General features: G+C 52.0%; 5 protein-coding genes across 7 annotated transcripts in view; 2 read left to right on the top strand and 3 right to left on the bottom strand.

The window, feature by feature from the left end:
• LOC131209709 (myosin heavy chain, non-muscle) overlaps positions 1 to 7,944 on the bottom strand; it is a 30,689-nt gene extending 22,745 nt beyond the window's left edge. For all 3 annotated transcript variants that reach the window (XM_058202844.1, XM_058202852.1, XM_058202836.1), the window contains exons 1-2: positions 7,810 to 7,944; positions 3,988 to 4,203 (exon numbers count right to left, since the gene is read on the bottom strand). In XM_058202844.1, the coding sequence (XP_058058827.1) occupies positions 3,988 to 4,203; positions 7,810 to 7,944 (351 nt within the window). The remainder of the gene's footprint in view (positions 1 to 3,987; positions 4,204 to 7,809) is intronic.
• A 3,487-nt stretch (positions 7,945 to 11,431) lies between these two features.
• LOC131216162 (AP-3 complex subunit sigma-2) lies at positions 11,432 to 12,685 on the bottom strand. The gene is made up of 3 exons (XM_058210576.1): positions 12,546 to 12,685; positions 12,357 to 12,448; positions 11,432 to 12,288 (listed from the first exon to the last, which is right to left on the bottom strand). Exons 1-3 carry the CDS (start codon positions 12,612 to 12,614, stop codon positions 11,874 to 11,876), a joined length of 576 nt encoding a protein of 191 aa, XP_058066559.1. The 5' UTR covers positions 12,615 to 12,685; the 3' UTR covers positions 11,432 to 11,873.
• A 1,138-nt stretch (positions 12,686 to 13,823) lies between these two features.
• On the top strand, positions 13,824 to 19,798 carry LOC131215736 (ubiquitin carboxyl-terminal hydrolase 36). Its single transcript, XM_058210130.1, is given in 5 exon segments — positions 13,824 to 13,952; positions 13,954 to 14,452; positions 15,913 to 16,188; positions 16,274 to 18,414; positions 18,448 to 19,798. Coding segments are annotated over 5 exon segments (3,621 nt in total). The 3' UTR covers positions 19,024 to 19,798.
• Positions 19,799 to 21,372: 1,574 nt separating this feature from the next.
• Positions 21,373 to 23,444, bottom strand: LOC131205703 (peroxisomal membrane protein PMP34). Its single transcript, XM_058197918.1, has 3 exons — positions 23,153 to 23,444; positions 23,014 to 23,074; positions 21,373 to 22,761 (listed from the first exon to the last, which is right to left on the bottom strand). Exons 1-3 carry the CDS (start codon positions 23,219 to 23,221, stop codon positions 21,899 to 21,901), a joined length of 993 nt encoding a protein of 330 aa, XP_058053901.1. The 5' UTR covers positions 23,222 to 23,444; the 3' UTR covers positions 21,373 to 21,898.
• A 342-nt stretch (positions 23,445 to 23,786) lies between these two features.
• On the top strand, positions 23,787 to 25,123 carry LOC131216053 (small ribosomal subunit protein mS22). Its single transcript, XM_058210452.1, has 2 exons — positions 23,787 to 24,007; positions 24,067 to 25,123. The coding sequence occupies exons 1-2, from the start codon at positions 23,860 to 23,862 to the stop codon at positions 25,050 to 25,052; spliced, it is 1,134 nt and encodes a 377-aa protein (XP_058066435.1). The 5' UTR covers positions 23,787 to 23,859; the 3' UTR covers positions 25,053 to 25,123.
• The last annotated feature ends 75 nt before the right edge of the window (positions 25,124 to 25,198 follow it).

Here is a 25,198-nt window from a genome sequence, read left to right on the forward strand (position 1 = left end):
GCTACCAGAGATGGCGGATTGGGTGACGCCTGGGCCTGTGCAAGGGGTGTTATGTTACTTCGTACTTTTATCCGTGCTGTATTATCTTCGACCGATCGCCACGGTCCGTTGTGTACGTCCGTTGATTTCGAGTGATTTGATGCAAGATAGATGCCAAGTCACAACTCGTCTGTCGGCGTGTGTCCATAAGCGACTCTCTAACGACGAGTTTTCGCGAGCGATTAGCGATAAAAATATAGAATGAAGAATGCATAATGGAGCGCTCAGTCCGCCAAGCAGTCCATGTGCTAAGTAACTCCCACCAAACCAGGGATTAGCGTCACCCGCCCCTGTCACAAAAATTAGCGGTAACCCGATTGTCATCTCAGGTTGGACGCCCCCCTCCATGCCATGCTCGAACAATTAATTAACCAACGGGGTCGCACCACATTCCTTTCGCCATTTCCTACGGCCCACGCTGCACGGCCTAAGGCGGCCGGAAACGGATCCTCAAACCAAACCGAGCGCGGCTGATATGCAAAGTAGAACGATCGCGTGTGTGCCGAGGCCGAGTGAGTGCAAGAAAGTAAGTCGGGTGGCGGGCGCTCGGGGTGCCTATCGCGCGTAGTGAAACGAATAATTACCAACACGCCATGTAACGCCAGAGAGATGGTGACAAAATGATGACAGCGAAAAAAGCATTACGAAATCCGGTTCAACTCCCTCGTTTTCCCCTTATTGGTGGCCCGAAGAACACGAAAACGAACATTTGGTGGCGTATCACATCAGAATGTGCGAACACCAACCCAATGTCGCGAAGAACTTTGTTTCATGTCGTCCGCCAGCTTCGCGCAAACCCACAGTTTGTCAACAAACGCACACACCACGATCGGCAGACAGGGACACCTGAAAGTGAAACAATTATGCTACCTCCCCCTCGGTCGGAGGAGCGGGCCTTATTTTGCTGACGTGCACTGAAAAATGTTGTGCTACGAAGTTGGCGGTGGCCGGCGATCGCACCCGAGAAGGCATTTTGTTGCCCGCAGCAGAAGCACATTCAAGGCACGTCCTCCTCGTTCCTGCGGATCACACAACCAGCGCCGACTGGCGACACGACGCTAGAGGATCGCTGCCCGGCGATCGCTGCCGGCGAACACAGCATACTGATTTCGGTGGAGCTTCCCCATTATGCTCCGGGTTTTAGAGCACCACAAAATGGCTCAAATTTTAAGGGTGGTTAAAACTTTAAACCCCGGGCGAACGAGCGTGTGTTTATCACAACGCGCAATGCGTCCTCTGTACACCACACGCCCGCATTGGGCCGTGTGAAGTGCCACGTTGAGCCGTTAGAAGGCGACACAGGAACGGCCTATCGGCCGGGACCCGGCGGTTACGCCGATAGCAGCGGGCTGAGGCAGAAGAGAGTTCGTTAAACTCCTACAACGCGCCATTTTGGCCCACGGAGCCGCACTGTGAAGTGGAGTGCTACCCTCCTCATCGTCGAAACGCGAGACGTACATGACGTCACTCGTTTTCTTTGTCCACTCAACGCAACACCCACACACACACGCAGCAAAGTGAACAAGAGAAGCCCATTTTGTTGACTCATAGCCACTGGAATCTGCTCACCTTTTGTCCACCGCCACGCCATCACGAAGCGACCACCCTTAACCCTTGCGATGTGTGGAGAATTCTTTCTTCTTTAAACTTCTTCTTGACAGTGTCAAGAAGGGACCACAACAACAACCGGTTGATGGGTCAACGATAATTCAATATTGATTTTGTAGACCGCTTCACAGTTGGAGCTCTGATAAATTTAACGTGAATCATTTAATGGAAGGACCTTTCTGCCTTTTGCACTTTCGGAGTGCGTGGAGCAAGTTCAAGTTGAACCGAAACGAGACACGGTGAGGTGACCTCCTCATAAACACCTTACTAACAGGCTCGTTAACAGCAGGCGCGAACCTTGACTCGATGATAAGAAGAAGCTGCAGAAGGGGGACCACCCTCCTCGGCGATCCCCTACATTCGCGGTCCAGTGCGTGATTAAATAATTACTTCGTCAGCGAAGCGAATAAATTAAGGAAACATTATTCAAATTACCATCCTCTTCCACAAACCAACCCGAGACTCGAGCCCGCCGTAGCAGCAGGGCCGCAGAGGTGCTGCTACTGCGTTTCTTCGACCCTAGCGACACGCAGGAGGGCCCCGGGCTCCGCCATCGAAGGCGACACCAGACGAACACATGGGCAGCAGCAGAGAGTTGGGCGGTCTCCGGTCTTTTGTTGTTTCGAGAGCGAAGGTGGACAAATGTAACAACGCGGAAACGAGGTGGGTGCGCGTGGGTTGCTGTTAACTAGAGGCATCCAGCCACCCCCGCCAGAGGCGACGGAGACAGATCGCGCACGCGCGAGAGTGAGAGAAAAAGAGAGAGAGGAGAGCTATAATAGTAAACACAGCCCGCGGACGGAACATTTGAAAGTCCCAACGGTGGCGGCGTCGGGTTAAGTCGGATCCCCTCGGTCTAAATTACATAGCCGCGCAGTCGTAAATTGATTTACTTTAAACGGGAAACAGAGAGTAAGGGGGAGAGCGAGCCTCAGTCAGTGATCGGTAGCACGCTCGGTTTGGGGAGCTCTATTGGATGTTGTGTGGTGTCCCGCTATTTTGCGTGGAACTCCCGGAACCCGTACGCGGTGCGGCCGGTACACATTTGATGTTTGATCTGATCAATCACTACACGCCTCACGCCGCCGCTGTGAGTCATGATGATCGGTCTAACACAGCGCGCCAGCGAACGTAACCAAAACGAAAAAAACTGGGTTTCAGATTAAATTGTTTATGTGCTATGGTGATTGCGACGGGCGACCATTTTGGGCTTCCTGCTCCGCCTCTGCAAGAAGCGGCGATCGGTGGGGGCTCGATCGACGCTTTTGGGTGGCTTCTGACTGGTGGTGCATAACCATCTGGATGTTAACGACAAATCCGCTTCGAAATGAGCATCCCCGTTGTAGCATCCATCGATCGGTCGATCACCATTTTAAGGGAGCGACAAATTGGCGATTATCATCGCATAAAAGTTGAGCGCGGGCGATATCTCATTGCGATCGCTGCACAACGCAGACAGTGATCAAAGCTCGATCACAGGTCGATCGGAAGGTCTCCACCACTTACAGTGTGTAATTACGACGTGTTGCGATCGTGCACAACACCATCCAGTGAAAGCCAGAGAGAGAGAGAGAGAGAGAGAAAGAATGCTGCAGTCCTTAAAAGTAACGCAAAAATCGTAAAATAAATTAACGAAACCGTTACGAAAGACTCACATTCCTGGAGCATTCCATTCGAAACTTTAACGTTTGCCGTTGACCCGCACTCAACAAGCAGCTGCTGGCTGATCATCGTTGAGCGCACTCTCGTTGGCCACTGTGAAAAGTGACCTTTCGCTTCCCCCTTTTTCCACCGCTGAGACAGGGAGCGCCAAAAAAAGCCCACCAAAACCAAAGTGGTAGTTCCAAAACGAGAGGCAAAGGTTACACCACATTGTGAAAAGCTACAAGCCACCACCACAGCCCTTGCTATCCTTTCTGTGGCCCCATCGTCGTCGCTGTTCTTCTCATAAATTTGCTGCCACCAAAAATGGCGCACAGCCACAGCCAGCCACGGCAGAGAGGGCCCCGACCAGATATGGCAAGGTGACCACCGACCAAATAAGGAATCATAATAGCAGTTATGCTCTCGGTTGTTGTTGCTCAACCATCGCCGCGCGGCACACGGCCACGGCTTGCCGCCTTGTGCCAACAGAGCAACAGAGACACGACGCTCGTGTGACGCACACTTTACACGGCAATAACAAATTCCAGCGAAAAAATAAACCGCGTTTCGTTGATGAGGTGCTAAAACTGTACCGATCAGGAGGACGCCCAGGAGGGAGAGCGCAATCTAAAACGAATGGGAACAGCAGCGGGACGAAAGCCGAAATCGGTTCTCCACACGGTCGGCTATACTTACATATATCAAGCCGGAGTAGTATCGGTCCTTGATGTTGTGCAGAACCGACGCCTCGTTCAAGCAGGTCAGCTCGGCCATGTCTTCGACTTTGTCGAACTTGGGCGGGTTCATTTTCTGAATGTCGTCTTTAAGTACCAGAACGCGCTTGCCGGTTTCGGCCAGCTCGACTTCGACCTCATCGCCACGCTCGCCCTTGATGCTGGCGGCAACGAATCCCTGTAGACCGAGAGAAAGAGATGGAGAATAAAATTAATAAAACGTAAAAGTCCTAAAAGGTTCAAAAAAGGCTTAATTTCTTGCGAGAAGCACATAACACAGCAATGTCTCCCTCTGCTTTCCGTTGCACCCTCGAGAGGTCAGTGTGTTAGTGGACGCATCTTGCTCCGCCCGTTCCAATCCAGGGTACACGGCCCGGTAACACAAGAAGTCAGGCTCCGTCCGTCGTGTACGCTGATGCTGCTGACCTACATAGCGCGGGACAGCCAGGGACTTTCGGACGGAGCCGTGCGCGCATTGCTCTTTGGTTGCGGGGTGGTTTCGGGTGGAAAAAGGATCGCGAGGAGCCCCGGGACCGGACCCAACCAGCAGAACCCAACCGCTCGATCCCCAGTCGATCGACAACGACAACGGTCGGGGCCGAGACTGGTGTTGACCGTATATGGTTAAGTTTAGTTCGGACGAGTAGGCACCACTCTCCGTGGAGCGTGGCGTCAGGGGCCCAAACGGTGGAGAGGAGATCGCAAGGCTGCGCGCGGCTGGTTCGATACTGGGCTTTGGAGAAGAGCCGTCGACGTCGTCAGCGTCAGCCGTCAGGCGGCGGCGAGGGACGGCCATCGGGCAAGGAGCTCCCCATGAGCGCGAGCGCAGCGCCAAGGACGCAAAACAAGTACGCCAACGGCCTTGAAGGCGCGCGCGATACCCGACCGGGAGCTGCTGTGCTTGATTACGCGATGCAAGCGCGCAAGGGTCGCATGATTTTTTTTTGTTTCGCGTTGACATTCTTCCAACGAAGCGAAGAAAGTGTAAATACATCACACTCCATGGATGCGATGACTGCCAACTGTATTCTCGCTGCACTGGAAAGTGAGCAGCTCGAGCCAAGACAAGAACCGACCGATCACGCGAATAACGAGAGGTTATTTTGGTGCTGCTTCTGCCCATGACTCAACTTCATTTCCCAACACATACACAAACGTGGTTGTTGCGTACTTTTGTGTGTTTCATGCGAATATTTGGCAGCCCAGATCATCGTGACATCTAAAAAACCGCCAGTAAAACTCGACCGGACGCGGCCAGATAACAGACCCACCAATAAGCACTACATCGTTTGACAGTTCGCCGACTCCTTCCGAAGCATCAATTTACCGTTGTCTACCAAGTCGACAGGCCGATGTTTCATAGCAACCAGATCCGCTTCGAGATCCAAGGAACCGTGCGCTACCTTTCACAGTCCCAAAAAAGCCACGAGCTTCAGGTATTGTCAGTCCTCATAGTATAGGATGTTTACTTGGCGCGATCGACCGGATAGAGCGCACCGACGCCGCTGGCCAGGAATTATGCGCTAAGAGTCATCCGCGCTCTCTTGAACCCGGTCGGTCGGCCACGGGGAGCTCTTTCAGCTGTTATTCACGGCACCACCGGCAGGCGTCGGATTTTAACGAAATTCTAGCCGCCCGGCCCATGGTCTGGTGTTACCGTCATCACTTCCGCGGACCATGGGCGTTGGCCCTTGGCCGTGTGCGGTGGTCGCCGACATACAAGCACTGTTGCTGTGTATGTCTGCGCCGGCACGTTATCTTAACTTTTTGCCAACTGTTTACTTTACCTCGGGTTATTTATTTTAAAGCTTCTTCGCACACGGCCACCCGACCGCCCATCCGGTTGCCATAATTTCGGACACCACAACGGCCCAAAAGAAAGGAAAGTTGTTCTCCGGAATCCATGTGTGCTACGGGGGGGCGCATGTTTTATCGGTTGGCCCGAAAAGAAACCGCCAGCCGCAGAAGCTGACGCTACACTTTGTACCATTTTCTAGTGCGTCGTCCGAGCGGTGATTCAAGGCCGACACGCACAAACGATGGCCATCCCGCTCTCCACCCCTCGTCCTTTCGCTTGGGGCCAAAAAAAGCTATGACGATCGATCAAGAGAACAAGAGATGATCGCCAATCTCACTAATTGGTAGAGAAATTTAAACAATCGAACGAAATTCGTGAGAATCTACTTAGTGGATTTTAATATTATATTCGAAAATTATACGTTGGTCCCTTTTCTCTTGCCCTCTATGTCTCAGTCGGAACATAATATTGATCGGATGACGTGTTCATGGTACAGAAGTCCCGATTCTTGGCACGTACTGTCGGCGAACACGACCCGACTGAAACCAAACAACGGCAACAACGGCATCATCATCTCCAGTCAATCCACCATCCGCCGCCAGGTCAATGTCTGGGCGCATCATGCTAGAGGGCGTTTGGTGCACTCCGCGCCGCTCCTTCATCTCAATCCCGATGCAGATTCTGCACATGTGCCAGACAAGCAACACACAAACACCAACGAGAAGAGAACTCGGCAAGGAGAATGCAGAACAGCGAATGCATTTTCGACGACGACGCATTCCGCGGCAGTGGTTGTAATCGCCGCACACGAGAATCGGGAATCGGGCCCCACCAAGCCAACCAACACACCCGCAACGCGACGACGGTAACGAATACACGCCCCGGCGGAAAACATTTCAAATCCCGCAGAGCATCCTCTCAAGCGTGGGGGCCAGACTGACACACGGACGGACGGGACGATTCGCGTGAATGTTTGTGATAGGAAAATGCGAGTAGGAAAACCACACACAGACTGGCGCGCCAGCCGGCAAGTTTTCCGGTCATAGGTGACGGATTTTAAAACATTCGCCAGCCACCGGCCGGCTACGGCCGGGGCAACAACCCGTTTGTCATCAAATATGTATACGCTCAATATCGCTCTGACCTCTGGCTGCAAGGAAGTGGATCGAAATGTTGGATCAAAAATCGATCAAAATGGCGAACGCGGTCCACGCAATCTCGGTCCGCCCGACAGTCGGCCGAAACCAAACCATCGCGCCCTACGACGGCACGTTTTTATCGTGTTTTCCTTTATCTTATCACAACGCAAACACATCGCGACAAGACTTAAACAATTTTCTAAAAGAAAAAAACGGCACAGATAACGGGTACCGGAAAGAGCCTTTTCGGTGGGCACGTCTCCGCACACCCGGCCGTCCGGCGATCGTTGCCGGGGATGGACAAGAAACCCAGTTCGCGTGTATCAGCGATTTCGGGGAAGGCTTATCTGCCTGTCGCGGCTGTGGCCAAAGTGTTTCAACACATGCCATGCGACGTTTTTTGTTTGTCGGGCCACTCCAAACACGTCACTTGTGTTGTCAACCCTAGGGAGAGTTCAAGAAGACGAGAAGGTCCGATTTCCTGACGATGTGTTCGTTCGTTCGTTGGCTGATGATAGCGATGCGACTGACTCATCGACTCAACACAAAGCAATCTTTCACCGAAGTAGACTTTGGAGAGACTTTGGTTTGCGTGTGGGGCTTTATGAAGGGTCTGCGAAGAAGCTGCGGCGAAATTATTTGCACAATCAACCACCGTAGACAAATGGACTCGCGGTGGCCATCCGGCGGTTCATCCTCTGCTCGCTTGTCGCCCGATTGCCGTGCCGTGTGACTCACCAGGAAGCCTGAAGGTGTGGCGCGCGCTCTTGTCGATTGCGATTTGCTGATCTGCTCAAGTGGGAAATGTTCTAATGTTACGACGACCTACCGTGCCGGTGTGTCTTACCTGTGTTTCGTGCGGCACCCACACGAGCCGCTTCTGTGTCCACTCGGCCTGTGTAGCCGGATCATTGAACGAGTTCCGCTCGACCGACAGATACTTCAGCTCCGGGTCGTTGCGGTCCCGCATGTCCTCGGCCATGATGGCGTTGCTGGCGGTTCCGCGTTCAGTGGTCAGCACAAACAAGGAAACTAATCCGGGGAATCCGGGGACTCAGCTGGATCGTGTTAAGAGCGCCAACCAGCAACAACAACAACAACAACGGCGGGGAACAATCTTCCGTCGATGGCTTTCGGGTTCGGGATTCGTTCGAAGTTTATATATTATCTGAATTGCCCGGTGACGGGGGGAGGGTCGATGTGTAAATTCACTTATTACTTTTATCCACACGCATCTCACTCTTTCATTGCTTTTTGCCGTACACTTTCTTCCTCGAAAATTTTGATGGTCACGCGGTTTTGCTCGATTCTACGCCACACACAAAACTTTCACTGCATTCGGAAGAAGAGAATACAAGGATACTTTTATAAAACCAGAAAACCACAAACCCCACCACACATAATCTGCACCGGTTTGAAAGTGTGTTACAAGCTTTTGCTTTGGTTCGGCTCTTTTCGTTTTGCTGTTCTCAGTTTCCGTTTCGCGTTGCACTCCTATTTGATTCGGTTTAACGCTGCACAGTGCACTGCCAGTCAGTGCCAACATTTATTCCCGATTTTTCTAGCAACAGAACAACACTATACGAACGGTCACATCCAAGTAGCCCTCCCCGGTCTAGAATTACTGCCAGCGAAAAGTGCACGTGCTGTTGTGTTAAGAGTAGTAGACTGCGACCGATAAAAAGGTGGTGTTTAAAAGGCTTGGCCGCGATCAGCATTCGCGGGAGTCCACATTCTAGCGAAAAATGTGATAAAGACTCATTTACTATGGAAAGTACCCGGCATCCGAAACTGGAGCGATGAAAAACACAAATCAATCCAGCGTTAGGTGCAAATGAAGAGCAAACAGATGAGAGGCGGTCGGCTCTTAAAATTTCAAGAATACACCGCCGGTCACGATGACTCAGTATGACTCTTCCTGCGGAGAGCCCGAAAATCCCAATGACGACAGCGCAAACGGAAGTGCTAGAAAGGTGTTCTGATTCTGCGGTGCCGGTGCGTGACTTTTTCGGCGACTTCACGTACGTGACACTCTCGACGCGCTTGTTTTGTGTTTCGCTTGCTTCACTCACGCCCCCGATGTGACACGACACACGACTGCTCAGTTGCACTTTATCGACTGGCCAGACCGAACTCCCCGTCCGACGGTTTTGCTGCTGTGCGGAGCGAGCGAGCGAGCTCGAGCTCCCCGTTCGGCTCCCGCTGTGATGGTGGCGGTGGTGGGGTGACCGACCACATCGCTGACCTCCAGAGCCGCCGCTGGAAGCAGTTGCGCGAAATATGATTACTTTTACCGTTGGGAGGTGAAACTGCAACTCTGGCGCGACATCGCTCGCACCGTCCAGGGACGCTTTTTTCGGGGGGGCTTTCGGCCCAACTCTCCTGCGAGCGCTTAAACCGATAAACCCTTTCGCGGAGGACACACAAAGAAACGCGGATGTCTTCAGCAGCGTGTGCTTGGTATGTGTCTGTGTGTGTCGGGGTAAGAAGGAGTAAAGAAAAGAACGAAAGCTGCAGCAGTGAACGGGCCAAGCGCATAGCAGATGTGTCAAGTGCCAGACTCAGCCACACCGCAATGACCGGATTTCAGGAACGGAAGGATTTTACGGAAGTGTCCTCAAAGAGTGCCATACTTTTGGCAGGATCGCGACTGGTTCTCGTCGGCACCATTCCGGCACACGGAGACACAATCTGAGGGGGGCGCAAGGGCCTGCTCCTGGGTAACCACATGTTGTTCGAAGGCCAATCCTCTGGTACATTTCGATTGTCAGCTAGCATCGCAGGCGGTTAGTAGATGGAAAGTCTGCCAAATTCTGCCATTTCCTGGTTGTTTTCGAAACAGCTGCGGGCTCGAAGGCTCCAGCTTGGCAGCCGATGGAGTGGGGGAGCTGCAGCATCGTTGAACTTTGCTTAACCGTACCTAAAAAAACGTATGCCCACCCTTTGCTCTCGCCGCGCGTCGTGCGCACCTTACTTTGATGCTTTTCCAGCACGACCGACCATAATCGAGCCGCACGCACACTACCACAAACGTCGATGTATCATTTCGCCGCACACATTCTTTGTCGCGTGTATTTCGCGTATCCCTTAAGAGTACAGAAAAGTACGGATAGATCAGTACCGGGAGGTGAAATCGTTGTCAATCCCCCACAGCGGTACCAAAAAAACCCCGTAGAACTACTTTCTTGGTTCCTGCAAGTGCAACTCTTCGGATATTTGTACTAAGCCCGCGGTGTACAATACTTTTCCTTCGCTCTATCTCCACCCACCTACCAAATGTGTATACCCAGTCCCGGAACGACCCAGAGAGAACTGGTTTATTCTGGAGCAAAAAACAACACAACACGAAATCAAGGTTCACTTCGAAGAAATGTGTCCTTTGTGCTGCTATGGCTACAGGTGAAATGCTTTTCGCGGCTGCTTGTTCCGAAATTGGTTTTGTTATTGTTTGTAACGTCCGACCAATACGGAAGTTGTTTGTGCACCGTGTCGATATTGTTTTGTCCACTTAAAAGGAAATTTGTCCGGTTCAGTGGCACCTTTTTCTGTTGCTTCTTCGCTAGCAAAAGAAGAGAGAACAACCTTAAAGCAACTAAAAAGGAATCAAATACCGATACTTCGGACAGCTCGTTCCAGAGCGAGCGGAAACTCTCACGCACACACCTACAAGCCATTCATTCCGATAGCTGACAGCGAAAGCAGCAAAAAGAAGACACTCCAAGAACGCGAACTTTCTCGCTATCTCGTTCTTCGCTTCGTCCTATCGCACTCGCACGTCGAAGCCGAAACCGCTCACTAAACGAGTTTTCTTCAAATCTTTTTCCTCTAGCACACGCCGGAGCTGGCCGGAGCTGGCTGGTCTGGAGCAAAAAAAATGTTTCTTCACCAATCCAATGTGCACTGTGTTATTATTGCTAACTTTTCGTCCTTTGAAGCGGCGTTGGCCATGCTTTTCCAGTGCCGCGCGCTATAAGCGTCCGACAACGCGTTCACAGAGATCCGCTTTCCGCAACAACTTCCGCCTGATCAATTCGCGTTAGTGGCCGTTCTTTCTGCATGGAATTTATGGTCTCGCCTAACGGCGCCGCAAGCTCGCCCAGTTAAAAGCTACGAATCAGCCCACCGCACTGCAAGATCCGGGAGAACACCCGCCGGGTAATCTGATGGTCTAAAAACCGGAATAAAAACCAGGCGCAACCGAAACACGCTCGATAGCGAATGAACTGCCGGCCGATTTTGTATGAAAACCGAAAGAAGAGGTTTCGTATGGAAACCTAAAGAACTGTATGTGTGTGCGTGCACATTTTTCAACCGCCATTTTTGTATTATTCGCTGGCAACCGGGCGGGCGGAAGACTCCCTTCGGAAACGAGCGTAGCAATGGGGAAGCGAATTTCATGCATTCGAAACATTTTCATCTATCAAATGATCATATTCGTTTATTATCTCTTTAATAACTGTTACAATAAATCTCGTTCGCAACGCAACGATCGGTTAATGCGGTAGCCACTAAACCTAACATCAAATTGCAGCCCTTTCTTCGTTTCGTTTCAATGCGTTGCGGATGCCGGGGAAGGAAAGCACCAAGGAAAAAATCGATCACTCCGTCATTGGGAGGCCATTTCTAGAAGGATATATTTGCTCAGTCGCTCAGCTCTGCGCTCGGCAGCAGACTGGATGAGCGAGTAGGCGCCACGGACGACCGTCGAGGTTCGGTTCGCTCGGAGCGCAGGTGTCTCCGGGATGATGCTGCCGGCTCGCGATCGTTTGCCGAGCTCCGCAAGCCCCCCACATGTTCCGACTGGTGGTGGCCGTCGCTAAAGCTGAACCCCTCCAGACTGCTGCTAATGGGAATGTACGAGGAGTCGGCCGCTAGTTTTGTAAGCAACGACGCGTCGAGGTTGTGGTTTGGTCAGAACTTCAGATCCTTGATTGCCTGGGGCAAATCGGGCAGCTTGATGTCCTTGATCTGCTGTGGGAGATTCATACTTTTCACCGCGCTGACCGCCCTGGCCGGGGCCGCCGAAATGCCCGCTTCCTGTTTTTGCAGTTTATTCTGCTCCTCGATGCGGGCCAAAATATCCGACATGTTCGTCTGGAGCACCATTCCGCCCATAACCAGCTCGGATAGTATGTGGTGCACGGAGTCGGCATGGAAAATCAAGTCCAACTCGCAGACATTCTCGAAACACTTGTCCAGCGTCTCGACAAACACCTGAATCAGGTCCAATATGCCCAACTCGCTCTCGGAGGAGTCAACGCAAAACACAAAGTACAGTGTTGCGTAGTGCCGGTAAATCAGCTTATAGTCTGAGCCACCGATCAAACTGCAAACCGAACGATCGATCATCAGATTTTGCACGCTCTCCGTGGCCCCGGGCGGTCCCGTACTAACCTGCCGCCTTCGAGAAAATTGCACACATTATCGTCCCGCTTCGACACCAGCTGGAAGGTTTCCTTAATGATCTGCTGCTGCATATCTTCGTTCTGCAAACAAAGTTAGCCATATGGTGGCGCAGCACAAACAGACGTATCGATTATTGTGCTTCGCGGAGGCAGAGTTAACCCGTTCCCCAGGACTTACGAAATATTGGTAGAACTTGGATAGTCGAGGCTTCCCATGGTTGTTGAAAACTAGAATCGCTTTGATCATGGCGAGAATGCAAATTTTTAAGCCACGATCAAATTGTGGGCTGTGCGACTAAACAAAACTCCTGTGCGACTAAACAAAACAGTGACTTTTTGTGTCAGACGTCATAAATGAGAAATGTCAAAACATGTGCGCCAACGACGTCAAAATTAACGTTTTTCATCCGAAAGTTTGGGAAAGATAACCCAACAATCAACAATGTTCAAGCGAATGAAACGGAAAACAAATATGATGATATTATTTGTAAAAAAAGCCATCTTTCCTTATCAATTTACAAACAAATCGCTGGAAAAGTTTTGTATGACTTCTCACGCGTTACTCGCAACTCACGCGTTACAACTCGTTAGTGGCCATCGTTTGACGTAGGTGAGAAACCGTGTGGCAGCTCGGTTTGCGTATGCGAAACTTTACGCGAGTGAGAACTTCCGCGAAAGGGCTCCGAATCCGACGCACACGAAAACGGGTAATTTCGCCAGCTCGGGGTCGGAAAAATGTGAAAAGTGTTTCTCTGCCAGCGACACTGCCAGCGTGTGATGAAGTGCGGGAAGGGGAAGTGATTTTTCGTGCTTTAAAGTGGTCCAAGAAAGTACCGCCAGCCGTGAACGTCGTCCTTCCGCTCGTTCTGGCTCTCGCTCCCTCGCGTTGTTCACATCGCGCGGTCAGCGGTCGCGCCATCTCTCTCGAACCCACTCCCGCCGCGCGCATTCGACCCGCTCATTTCACTCTCTCTCATCACGCTCATCGGTGTTTTGTGTGTTTGTGTTGGTGTTCTCTCATTGGCGGGCGAGACAGCGTGTCGGTGTGCGTGATTCGTGTGACCAATGGAAAGTGTACGGGAAGAGATTTTGGTCAGTATGAAGAAAAAAAGCCTTCGTAGTTAGTGTTTCCCACGTTTACGGTTACGATTCGGGCGTATTTACGCATCGGTAAAGTAGGCCGCTCCGGCGGAAGTAGTTCCGGGGACAAAACTTTGACATTTGCCCGCGGCGGTCCCGGATTTGTTCCCAGTGCGTGAGTCCTTAGCAGCGCTCATCGCTGTCATCGTGTTGCGATTGCAAAGGGTCGCTCTAATTGCTTTGGATGCGATATGCGATTCCCGTGATTGGCTTTCGGTTCCCGGCGCCAACCACTACTGACAGGTTGTAACACGGGCAAAAGCGAGAAAGTGGTTGCACCGGAAACGTAGTAGCTGTCTGTGCCGTAGTCAAGGAGATGCCCATCCAAATGGTGTGTGATTCGACTCCTTCACTTGTCAGTGCGGCACTTCGCGACTCGTTGCACTCGACGGCAAACAATGGACGCTCCACAGCAGCAGCACTGTCGGCAGCCTCGGCAGCCTCGGAATTATAACGGAGTCACCGCGCACGGTAGTACCGGTGCCGTCGGCCCACCGGCCAGTTCCGGATTGGGGCCGGGTAGACTGTTCCGACGCTCTATGTTCGACTCCAGCCACGACAATAATGACGATGATCCGGGCGAGGACAGCGAACCGAGTGATCTGGTCGAAACCATCGCCCAGTCGCTGCGGCAGGGCCAACAGGCTAAATCGATCAGATACGATGAAGCTCCCAGCTACAGTGCCAGTTTGGACAAATTGAAGTCCAAGTACATCGTCCTGAAGGCCACCAATGCCGACGTGGTACTGGCGAGCGGTGGTGGCGACAAAAACACTTCCAGTGTTACAACAAACGGTAACGGTGGCGGTGGACTCATGCAAACGCCCAAACTTTCGGCGAATGGATTAGCAATCACGACGGTGCCAGTGATTGGCGGTGGCGGAGCGGTGAAATACGGCACTTCCATCATAAGCGCCACTGCCAGATTGACGGGAAGCCAGCAAAGTAAGTACATTACTCACCAACCATTTCAGCCTGTCGCCATGTGGTGACCAATATTTAACCATCGTAAACCAGAATTGAAAACAATAATTCTGCATGTTTACTACGATCGTGTCTTCGTGCCGTTGCTTATCACCCAGAAAAGACATACCTACCGCCAGCAGTAAGTTGCTAGCTGGGCTGGTTGGCTGTAAAACCACGCGGTCACTCACTGATCTGCTGTCAACATGACAGAGGCTGGAGGAACTTTTGTGAGAGAGCGCACGAAAAAAATCGATACCGGCACTCATGCAAACAGAGAGAGTGAGAGGCATCGGGCAAAAAATATAATGTGCGTACGAAGAAATTTGACATTTGCAAAGTATCACCTCGACTCTCGAGAAATACTTAGATTTTTTCTTCCAAAAACATTTGTCCGTGTTTGAATGTTGTCCTCCTAGTGTTGGAAAGTGTCTCGGGTCGACCCGCTTGTTAAAGGCGCCCTAGTGGCTGGCTCTTCTACAATTGCTATCGGTTGAGAGGAACCAACATTGTAGTCAGGAACACGGGTCATTCTGAACCAAAATAGCGTCCGTTCTGCTGGCGCCTCTGGGTTCGACAGATAGACCTGCGATTCTTTGTTGATAAGGGCGCGCCATCCGGAGATGAAACGTGCTCGCTGAAAAGTGTGTGGCACGTTTTCCTGTTGTGCGCTCTCCTGCGGGCGTGATAGTGTGCCTTTCTTGGTTAGACTGCCAGCAATCATCATGTGGCGCCACTTCCACGAACCATTCTGCGTTTGACCCACAAAACGCAGTGACCCTCTGCAGTGTGTGTAGTGGAACGGGGAGCAAACGCTTTTGTCAGAACCGACAGTACAGAAATAGCTCCCAGCTCCTCCGCTTAGGGTGGTTCCGGCTCGAAAGCAGAGCCACTGTACGCTTCGCGCCAACGACCGGTGGATCGGCCGTGTGCGGCTACGTGAATTTTCGTAGTTCGACCTAAAATGTGTTTACCAATGCTTGCCTCAGCTGTTGTCGCCGGTGCAGTACTACAGCTTGTGCGTACGGGATGCATTTCGTGCGTTTAGTGAGGCTCCAGTTTCGCTACTTCTGTCAGCTGGTTTTGCGCATTCTGATTCCGCTCTGGAGTAGCCTGAGGACGTCGGCACGCCGAAAAACGATCCGCCGTTGGCACCGCACGAGCAACAGTGTGTGCCTTTCGCAGATCGTCGAAGGTATGTCGGCAGCGTCGATGCATCTATCGCAGAATGCTTCGATTGGTTGCTGTGGTTTTCGTACGGTTAGTGGCGCCTTCATAAAGCGCGTTGATGAAACGCCTTATGGCGGAAGACCTCGCGAAGTGTCTGACGGATTTGAAGTTGGAGGAAGAACTCGAAAGAAGTAGTAGAGCGTGCGCGCGGTGTGTTTCTGCATACTTTAACGGGACCTTTCAATTTCTTTTGCATCCACATAATGTTACAGATGGCACTACGGTTAGTATGGGCTCTGGTTCGGCGCCTGGCACAGCCGGAAAGGATACAGCCACACTGCCGACGCCAAAGCGGACACTTTTCCCGCGCGAAAACGTACAGATCGGATGGAAAACGACCGGGCGCAAGTGGTTGGTGGGCGCCGGGATGGTCAATATGGGCAACACTTGCTACCTAAACTCGACGCTGCAAGCCCTGTTCCATGTGCCGGCCATCGCGAACTGGCTTTTGTCGGATGTGCAGCACCGTGAGCGTTGCGATGACGGTGGTAAGTTTCGATCCCTGGTTGGTACCCCTGAAGACTCCCCTTGACTAATCCGGCTAATTGGTTTGCGTCTGTGTTTCTCCTTCAGGTTCGGGGGGCAGCTGCATCATCTGTGCGATGGCCAAAACACTGGAAGAATCGCAAAGCAACCACAGTGCAATTAAACCGTACCTGGTGTACTCGAAGCTGCGGCTTGTCTGCAAACACCTGGTGCAGGGCCGACAGGAGGATGCGCACGAGTTTCTGCGCTATCTAGTCGAGGCGATGGAAAAGTCGTTCCTCGGACGGTACAAGAATAGCAAGGAGCTCGATCAGTACAGCAAGGAAACGACTCCGCTTAACCAGATCCTCGGCGGGTATCTGCGGTCGGAGGTGAAGTGTCTGTCGTGCCAGCACGTCTCGACCACGTTCCAGCACTTTGAGGACCTGCTGCTCGACATACGGAAGGCCAACTCGATCGACGAGGCGCTCGAGCTGTACTTTGACCGCGAACGGCTCGAAGACATGGGCTACAAGTGTGAGGCGTGCAAGCGGCGGGTGGCCGCCACCAAACAGTTCTCCCTCGAGCGCGCTCCGTTCGTGCTGTGCATACAGTTGAAGCGATTTGCGATGATGGGTGGCAAGATCAACAAGCATGTAGAGTTGCGATCGCGGCTCGATCTTACGCCCTACTCCAACCAGCGCACGGCCAACGGTGCGCTCGGCGGAAAGCTAACGTACCGGCTGACCTCGATGGTGACACATCTCGGCAGCACACAGCATTGCGGGCACTACACAGCCATCGGCCAAACCGATGGTGGTGCCTATCACGTCTTCGACGATAGTTCCGTGCGTCCTGTCGGAATTCACAACGTCATGAGCACCAACGCGTACATTCTTTTCTTCGAGCTTGAAAGTGCGGCTGGGGCCTCCGTTGGTCTGTTGAATGGAACGACAAAGGCCCCCCAAACTGCGGGCCATCCAAGCAGCACGGCTACACTCACGTCAATGGGTCACATGACGGCGAACGGGGGTGCAGCACTGGGGAGTTCGTCGATCGGCGCCGGGTCCACCGGCGGGAGTAGTGGCACGCCCGGGAAAGGAACTGGTATCGCATCGTCGCCGCTCCGGGTGCTCGGTTCTGGCGGCGGCAATGGAACTGCTGGTGGTCTCTTCCCGAGCAAGCTGGACACGAAGCCTGGCTTTATTGGGCCAGTGCTACCACCGTCCGCGAAGAGCCCCATCTCCGCCTCCGTCACTGTCGCCGCGTCCCAAGGAACATCGACGAAAGGAGCGCTGGGGACGACGACGTTAAGTTCCACATCCGCTGTCGGTGATGGCATCAATTCTTCGCCTTCCTCGAACACGTCTACCCTTTCGTCACCATCGACGACGGTCTCGCCGTCACCTTCGCCCGTAAAATCCGTAAACTCCTCGTTGCTAAGTCAGTCCAATAAATCCAAATCTGCTGCCAACACGATGGCGACGACGACAACGGTGGCGGCGGCGGCGCCCGGCAGCAATAATGGGGCATCCGCTCTGAAGCTGCTGAACGGAAACCACACCAAACAGTCGTCATTGGCCGCCGTGTCACCGCCACTACCTTCGATGCCGAAACTGTTGTTCAGTTCCACGCCGAATGGGGGTCAGCGATGTGCGACTGGCACCGCCGGTTGTCCCTCGGGTGGTTCCGTCGTTAGTTTGGTACCATACGAAACGGATGACGATAGCGACGCTGACAACAGCAGCGAGGACGAAGCTCGGAACAAACGTGGCAAGCTCGCGCAAGGATACAATAGTGGCAAAAAATCGGTATCGTTGAAGCGAAACGGTCACGGCACCGGGCAAGAGAACGATCACCACGACGACGACGACGAGGATAATGACGACGGTGGCGACGATCGTCATTCGCATTCGCCGCAGATCATTAAGAACAAGGCCGGTCTGTGGAAGGTGTCGAAAAGTAGTACGGCGGGCCAGCTAACGTATCCCGACAGCAGCAGTAACAGTGGATCGGCTTCCTCCTCCAAAACGTCCTCTCCGTCCAGCTCTCCTCCGCAACAAAGAAACGGTGTGGCCGCCGGGAGCGGTGATACTGCTGCTGCTGCTGCTGCTACTGCTACATCCGCCCCCAGCGCTGCTGGTGTTCAACCTCTGACGAACGGTGGCCAGCGTCATCAACAGCAACATACGACACAAAACGGGTACAACCATCAGCAGCGCGCGTTGAAAAGTCGATCGTCATCTCCTGCCACTGCTGTTGCTGCTGTGGCCACCACCGAGGCACCTGCCGCCGCCGTCCAACTGCTACTAAAGTACTCTCACCGTGGCTATGGTGCACCGGTGAAAAGTTGGAATGGCCAGCAGACCGAGATGGAGCGTGAATTGGCCACCGAGCGGCGCGAGGAACGTAAGCGCCAGATCGAGGACGATCGCGAAACGGAAATGGACCGTGGTCGGATGAAGAAGGTCAAGAACGTGGCACCGAACGGTGGTGCTCCGCCACAGCACGGTAATCAGTTCCAAAACTTCCAAAATTATCAAAATGGTGGCGGCGGCGGCGGCATGAAATGGAACGGAGGCAATCGAAACGGCAATCAGCAGTACAACAATGGCTACCACCGGGGGGGAGGCCCTGGGGGTGGTGGTTTCAACCACCACCAGAACGGTGGCGGCCACCATCGGCATGGTGGTGGATTTCGGAACGGCGGTGGTCGACGGTTCGGCGGTGGTCGCAACGGTGGATTCCATCCGAAAGCTCATTATCATCATCAGCGTAGCGAAGCTTCATCTGGTGGCGGCCTGGCGTCTGGCGGTGGTGGCCCTTCGGGCAGCAGCAACGGATTCTACCATCGATAGAATACTGGACGTGAGCGACAGTGAAACACGGGACATGGGGCGCCGGCTCGACGACGGTCGGCAGTGATCGGCAGGCACACACTCCCTGAAGCTGAAGCTTGAGATTGTTTTGTTTAATTTTCGCTGCCTTTTTGGGTCCTTTTCCGTTCGGAATGAAAACACACAGGGTGCGATCGTTGTTGATTTTTCTACTTTTCCTCGTGCATTTCGGCCGCCCCGCAGGACACAAAGTACGGACTGGGCATTTTGTTTGTTTATTTCTCCATGTGCGGCGCTGCTCGATCGTGTTGTGCGCGGAGCGTGTCGCGTCTCGATCGCCAGCGAAAAATCCAGTTATATGTGCATTTTCCGGGTGTTTGTTGTCTCGTTCCATATCCGAAGTAGGAGACGCCGAAAGAACCGCCGTACTCGACCAGTCCGGGCCGGGTTTTCGGTTAAAAAGAGGAGAGAGGGTGAGGACTTTGTAAGTAAGTTGATGTTTTCTTTTTTCTGTTAAGTTCTATACACACACACACACTTCCCTTTTGAGAGTAAAAGATAGCTGTTAAGACAAGTAAAACACACGAAAACCAACCAATCTAGGATAAAAGACGAGAAGAGTGATCACCGGCGGGGACCGAAATCAAATTGTGTGAGTGTGTAGAGTGTCCCTTCTTATAAACTGTAGACACCGGCCACTCTATTGGGTCAGCACCATCAACCGCGTTGTAAATAAATAATAATTCTATCTATCGTAATCATGCGCCTGCAGCAGCAGAAGCATGATCATCCACGATCAGCTTCGATCCCGCACACCCCGTACAAAATCGCGCAATGGATTTAGAAAGAAAGTGACAAGTGGGATTACTAAATCATAGTTAGCGAAGCTGCTGCCAAGCATATGGAAAGAGACAGCTGTCGTTCTGTCTGTCTCTCTACCCCATACAACTGTACATAGCCTTCTCTAAGCTGAACGAAAGTGGAAGATTTTAAAGGAAGCTCTACACAACGACGATGATGCCGATGCGCGCGCGCTGTAAATTAATCGCTTTTCGGGGTGGTCCAGCAAGGGAACGCCACGGGCTAGTGCGAGCGGCTGGCATTCGTTGGCCAACTGCCAAAGCTCTGGTTGAGGGAGAATGAAACTGCAAATCAAATTACCTCCTTCACGTTACGAGTCGTATGCAGAGAGAAACGAAACGAATGTCGCAATCATTGGTAGTCAAACATGCGGATTGAGGACGTCCAGTAACATGGGGCCCATTTATACGCAACGCCCAAGTTGTGGTCGATCGGTCGGTCGCTGGAAATGGAGGAGATTGGGTTTTTTAGAAATCTTTTAACTCTAATCGAATAAGCAAACGGCTCTCGGAGGAGGCAGTAGGACAGTGTAGGATAGGATAGGAGAAGGACGACGGCCACCCCATGTCCTGCGCGAAGAGAGTCGGTAGAGAAAACGTTTAATACGCCCGAAGCGCCACAGGTGGGCTTCCACAATCCGCCTGATTCTTTCCGATTATTGGCCCAACTCGGCCCGGTGTGTTGATGTACAAGCGCATTTAGTTAAGATTACTAGACACAATTATAAGTTGTTAAATGAGTTTTCTCTTTGTTAATGGCACTACTTTTTTCTGTCTGAATAGTTAGTTTTTGTTCACATTAGTCCACACACCTGTCCGAGGGGTTGGGACTATTGCAAAAGCACCATAGGGTTTAGAATACTTTGGTTATCCTGAACTCTACGTTCTACGAAATGATGGAATTTTGTGGATAAGGCTGAATTGGAGAAGGAAACGGTTCACGTTCCGCAGCACACGTTCAGCTGCAACATTGCGCGCTGGACTGGAAAGCAATAAAACTCCCACTTGTGTTTCAACAATTGTCCCGTTTTTCTTAACGGGACAGCAGCACTCACCGAAGATCCGGGGTTCGCGGGTGCTTCTTGATAGAGGAAAATCGGCGATCATTTGAGGAATACCCTACTGGCGGGGACGCGAAAACACAACCTGTGCAAAGCATTAGAGTAAAAAAAAAAATACAAGAACGTAACACTGAACTGCAGGCGATCGGGAGCAGTAGGACTAGAATGACTTAATTGAATTGAAATGGCGTACTCAAATACTACACCACTTCACAACTCTAGAGAACTATACAAATGAATATTGCTATGTAGGTGCAAAACGATGGTAATTAAGCTCTACTGAACTAAGTTAATACAATAAAGCCTTGAACGATTACCCTATTACTCCTTTTGGGTGTCCTTTGTGTTTGTACGATGGTCCACCGGTGTTTGAGTTTTCGTTCGTTCCTTTTTTATATAGATTTTCGATTCGATTCACACGATAGACACTCTTTATCGATTATCGTTTATTTTGTTCGGTCGCAACGCAAATTCATCTTATCATATTCATATTATCTTATGAACCACACACACTTACTAAAGCAGATTTGCTTTGGAAATTCTAGTCTGAATGAGAAAAAAGCCGTTCCCTTCCAAACGCCCACCGGGCTCCCGCTTTAGTTTAATCCCTATTATCCCTTATCTGCCAATTTTAAGTATTATAAAAAGAAAGAACCGTAATACAGCCGCGGGCCGCCCTGGCGCACCACTTTGCTCTTTTGAAGCTTTAGGTAGAGATGTAAAATGGTTATATAAATAAAACAACCCGACCTGGGATCTTCGGAATGTGCGTAGGATGAATGGACGACCGGCGCTGTTGCTCCTGCTCTTGGTATCATCATCACAGATGCAAAGTAAAAATGGTTGGTGATGGAAAGGACTAGAATGGACAGAAGGGTGAAACATAACACCTTATCGAAAGAGAGAGTGTGTCTTTCGGGAAGAAAGAGCTTGGTTTTCCGCGGGACGGACAGCGGGTGGTCTCTCGGTCGCAACTCAGCCTTTAGGCCCGTGGTTGGAAATGAGCAGCGAAGTGACGAACCGGGCAATTTTCTCGTACGCCATGAACATCAGCGCCGCCGTGAGGACGGTTTGCAGCAGTTTTGCCTCAAGCCCACGATACAGACCGCCAACACCCTGGCGCTTCAAGATGATCAGCAGCAGCTGGACCGTGTCGATGTCCGCCGGCAGGTTTAGGCTTTTGTCCGCATTGCCGTGCCGTAGCTTGGTTTGCACCAGCTGCAGCGGGTACGTTAGAACGGTAGCGATCATTTTCGCGATCGCTCCGATACTGAAGAACGTTAGTGCGGACGGGCTGCGGACAACTGTCCCGGCCGGTCCCTCCGTAACCCGTCGCTTGAGCGCTTCGTACACCATGAACTGGATGGCCGGATTGAGGACGAGCAGCAGCGAAGGTACGGCCCCGGCCCACAGACCCCGCACGCCTTCGGTGCGCGCGATGTACTGCAACCCGTCCAGCAGTCCTTCGTACGCGACATTTGTGGTGTTGCTGCGTTGCTCTTTGCTTGCGTGACCGTTGACAGCACCGACAATGCGCTGGTCGAGGCCCTTCATCTTCAGCCGGGTGTTGACAACCCAGAACGGGGTCGTTGTTAGCACGTTAACGATCCCGGCCAGCGAACCCAGCACCAGATCACCGAGCGCCGACTGGCCCGAGCTGCCCCCGGAACGCAGTGCCTTCAAACTGTGGAACGTGTAGAAGTAGACAAAGTTGGAAATGCACAGGCTCTCCAGCACCGGCACCAAGCCACGGTAGAGCGTCGCGAAGCCTTCCTCCTCGATCAGGTGTTTTAGTATCCGCCAGGTACTTAGTGCCTTGCGTCGTTCTGGTTCTTCCACTGCAAAACAATACAAAGAGACGAAGTCGAAAGGGAACGAATTAGCTCTCTTATCTCAAGGTTCGATCCGTAATCCATTGGGGATTTGGGGAGCCTTTCGAGCGTGATAAGCATGGCGTGCGGTAGGGAAAGCCAAAAGGGCTTTGTCATGTCTACTGCTCGTTGGTAGGCTTGTTACCAAAACGAACGGTTTACGTAATGGACCTATAACCCCATGGCCGGTGGTCGACACGCACGATTCTCGGTACTCACACTGTAGCCGACTCCGGACGGTGTCCAGCGGATAGAAGGCGGACATTGCAATCACGCTACCCTGCAGAAAGCGGGTGAAAGAGACGGAAATTAATTAGCATGGGTACGAATTGGCCTCCGAAAGACACGTTATTCCTACCGCCGATCCAGACACCGCATGTACCCACGATTGGTAGCTGAACACTTGCTTGAGTTTCGACTGTGCCATGTTTGACCGTGGAGGCGACGATTTAAGAAGTCACTGTCAACAAATACCACTAATTGCGGTCGGCGTCCGGGGCGGGAGGGTCAATTCAACAGCAGCGCGGTGACTTCTTTACGCGATCATACTCTGCCGAGTTCCGAAACAAGCACGCGGGACCAAAGGTCACAATCCACCACAAATCGCGAGTGCTTTGTCGATTGGCACGGGATTCGCGGATTGAAAGATATCCGCCGGGTTCGACTGACGACTAAACAAGAATCGTATGATTTTCTGTGCACCCTTTTGTGTCATTGGTTGACAACAAGGGAGTTATCGATTTTTTGTGTTGCTGCACAATCGACCAGGGTGCCAGTGTGCCAGGATGCTTCACTTATGCGAATTAACCAACACCAACATTAATTAACATTAACTGTATGTTATTTATCGAACAATTTCGCCTCAAAACACTTAAACGGTTAGTTAGTTTGTTTTTTAGTTACGCCGAGAGCTACAAATTTCGAGCATCACTAGCGCTGCTCGAAAAAACAGCTCGAACGCCGCTTTGACAGATCGCAATGTGATGTGCGAACCGGTTGTTTCGCAAAAAGGTTTGTTTTCCCTTTTCCCGGACCACAAAATTCAGTGCTAATTTTGTCAGAACAATGTGGAAAGTGTTCCAGGAGGTGCGACTGATCGCTTGTGGTTTAACAAGGGCCAATGGTGCTGCCAGTTTGCAGTGCAATGGCGCTACCCGTTTGTTTAGCTCAGCGCCAGATGCAAACAGTGACGGTGAATCGTTCCTGGCCTACAGTAAGTTGCTGGACGTTTCCTGGTTTTCGCTGTGCCTGCACTAATACTTTGACCCGTAGAAAAGGATCCCGCAAGCGCATTCCTGCGTGATGATGTGCAGAAGCTTCTGAAGTCCATTACACGGCTCGAGTTGGATAAGGTGTTCCGAAAGCGCGCCGTGAAAGACAACACGGTTCAGTACCGGTTCATGACCGACGCTCAGCTTCGCCAAGAACTCGTAAAGTCCATCCAGCAGGCGGAACAAATGCTGCAGATGCCACCGGTCGTGCAGGCTCAGGACGACAGTTGCCGCGTGATTTCGAAAGACGGTGCCCTTAAATCGCTGGCTTCCTCGAAGTTTGTGTTCACCGACATTACATACGGGCTGAAGAACAGTCAGCGGACAATCGTCGTACGGCACCCGGACGGTACACTACAGGAAGCACCGTACGAAATGAGAAAACGGCTCAATCAGATATACTTCCCGCTGGCCGGCCGCTCCATCCATACTCCGCCCATGTTCGAAGATCCGCACCTGCAGCGGTTGCTCGAGGACGGAAAGTACGAGTTTGTTCTGGACCGCGCGTGCATACAGTACGAACCGTTCGAGCCCCAGTACCACCAGCTGACGGCGCGAGTCTATCAGCACGCGAACGACAGCAAATCCTTCGACGCGCTCCGATCGACGCGGCACTTTGGGCCGTTTGTGTTTTTCCTGTCGTGGCACAAACTGATCGACGATTTGCTGCTCGACATGATCAAGCGGGATTACTTGCGGAATGGTGTCGAGCTCATTGCCCTATACTCGACGCTTCATGCAGTTGATGGGGCCGTAAAACACCCCGTTCCCGATGCCTCCGAAATGCCCTCCTTGTTCGATGCGGAGGAAAAATCGGTCGAGGAACTGGAGCTAGATGTGCAATTAATCGGGACCATCGAGCGCTACGTGACGGATCAAAGCACAAAGAAGGTGCAGCTTAACCTTGCCATCCAAGCCTACCGGGAAATTGTGACCGATAAGCTTGAGCTCGCCCGTGGCATCAAGCGGATGCATGGTGAAAGTTGAAACGGTCGGCCAGTGGGGGCCACAGTACAGTAGCGATGAAAGAGAGCAATAAAGAATGCCAAAAATGTGCATCTGTTTGCTCCGTACTTTATTACCGATACTCGGCGGTCTCTCCGAACTTATCTATGAATGAGCCATTACTCACG

This window comes from Anopheles bellator, chromosome 1, assembly GCF_943735745.2.
Source record: "Anopheles bellator chromosome 1, idAnoBellAS_SP24_06.2, whole genome shotgun sequence".
In the NCBI taxonomy this organism is placed as follows: Eukaryota; Metazoa; Arthropoda; class Insecta; order Diptera; family Culicidae; genus Anopheles; species Anopheles bellator.

Bases quoted from the DNA above. Each gene is read 5' to 3' on its own strand.
- LOC131216053 (XM_058210452.1), top strand. From the start codon at position 23,860: ATGTGGAAAGTGTTCCAGGAGGTGCGACTGATCGCTTGTGGTTTAACA. The intron at 24,008-24,066 runs GTAAGTTGCTGG...TTTGACCCGTAG, and splicing joins TGAATCGTTCCTGGCCTACA to AAAAGGATCCCGCAAGCGCA.
- LOC131205703 (XM_058197918.1), bottom strand. From the start codon at position 23,221: ATGGCACAGTCGAAACTCAAGCAAGTGTTCAGCTACCAATCGTGGGTA. The intron at 23,075-23,152 runs GTAGGAATAACG...CGCTTTCTGCAG, and splicing joins ATGCGGTGTCTGGATCGGCG to GGTAGCGTGATTGCAATGTC. The intron at 22,762-23,013 runs GTGAGTACCGAG...ATTGTTTTGCAG, and splicing joins CGTCCGGAGTCGGCTACAGT to TGGAAGAACCAGAACGACGC.
- LOC131216162 (XM_058210576.1), bottom strand. From the start codon at position 12,614: ATGATCAAAGCGATTCTAGTTTTCAACAACCATGGGAAGCCTCGACTA. The intron at 12,449-12,545 runs GTAAGTCCTGGG...CTTTGTTTGCAG, and splicing joins CCAAGTTCTACCAATATTTC to AACGAAGATATGCAGCAGCA. The intron at 12,289-12,356 runs GTTAGTACGGGA...TTCGGTTTGCAG, and splicing joins AATTTTCTCGAAGGCGGCAG to TTTGATCGGTGGCTCAGACT.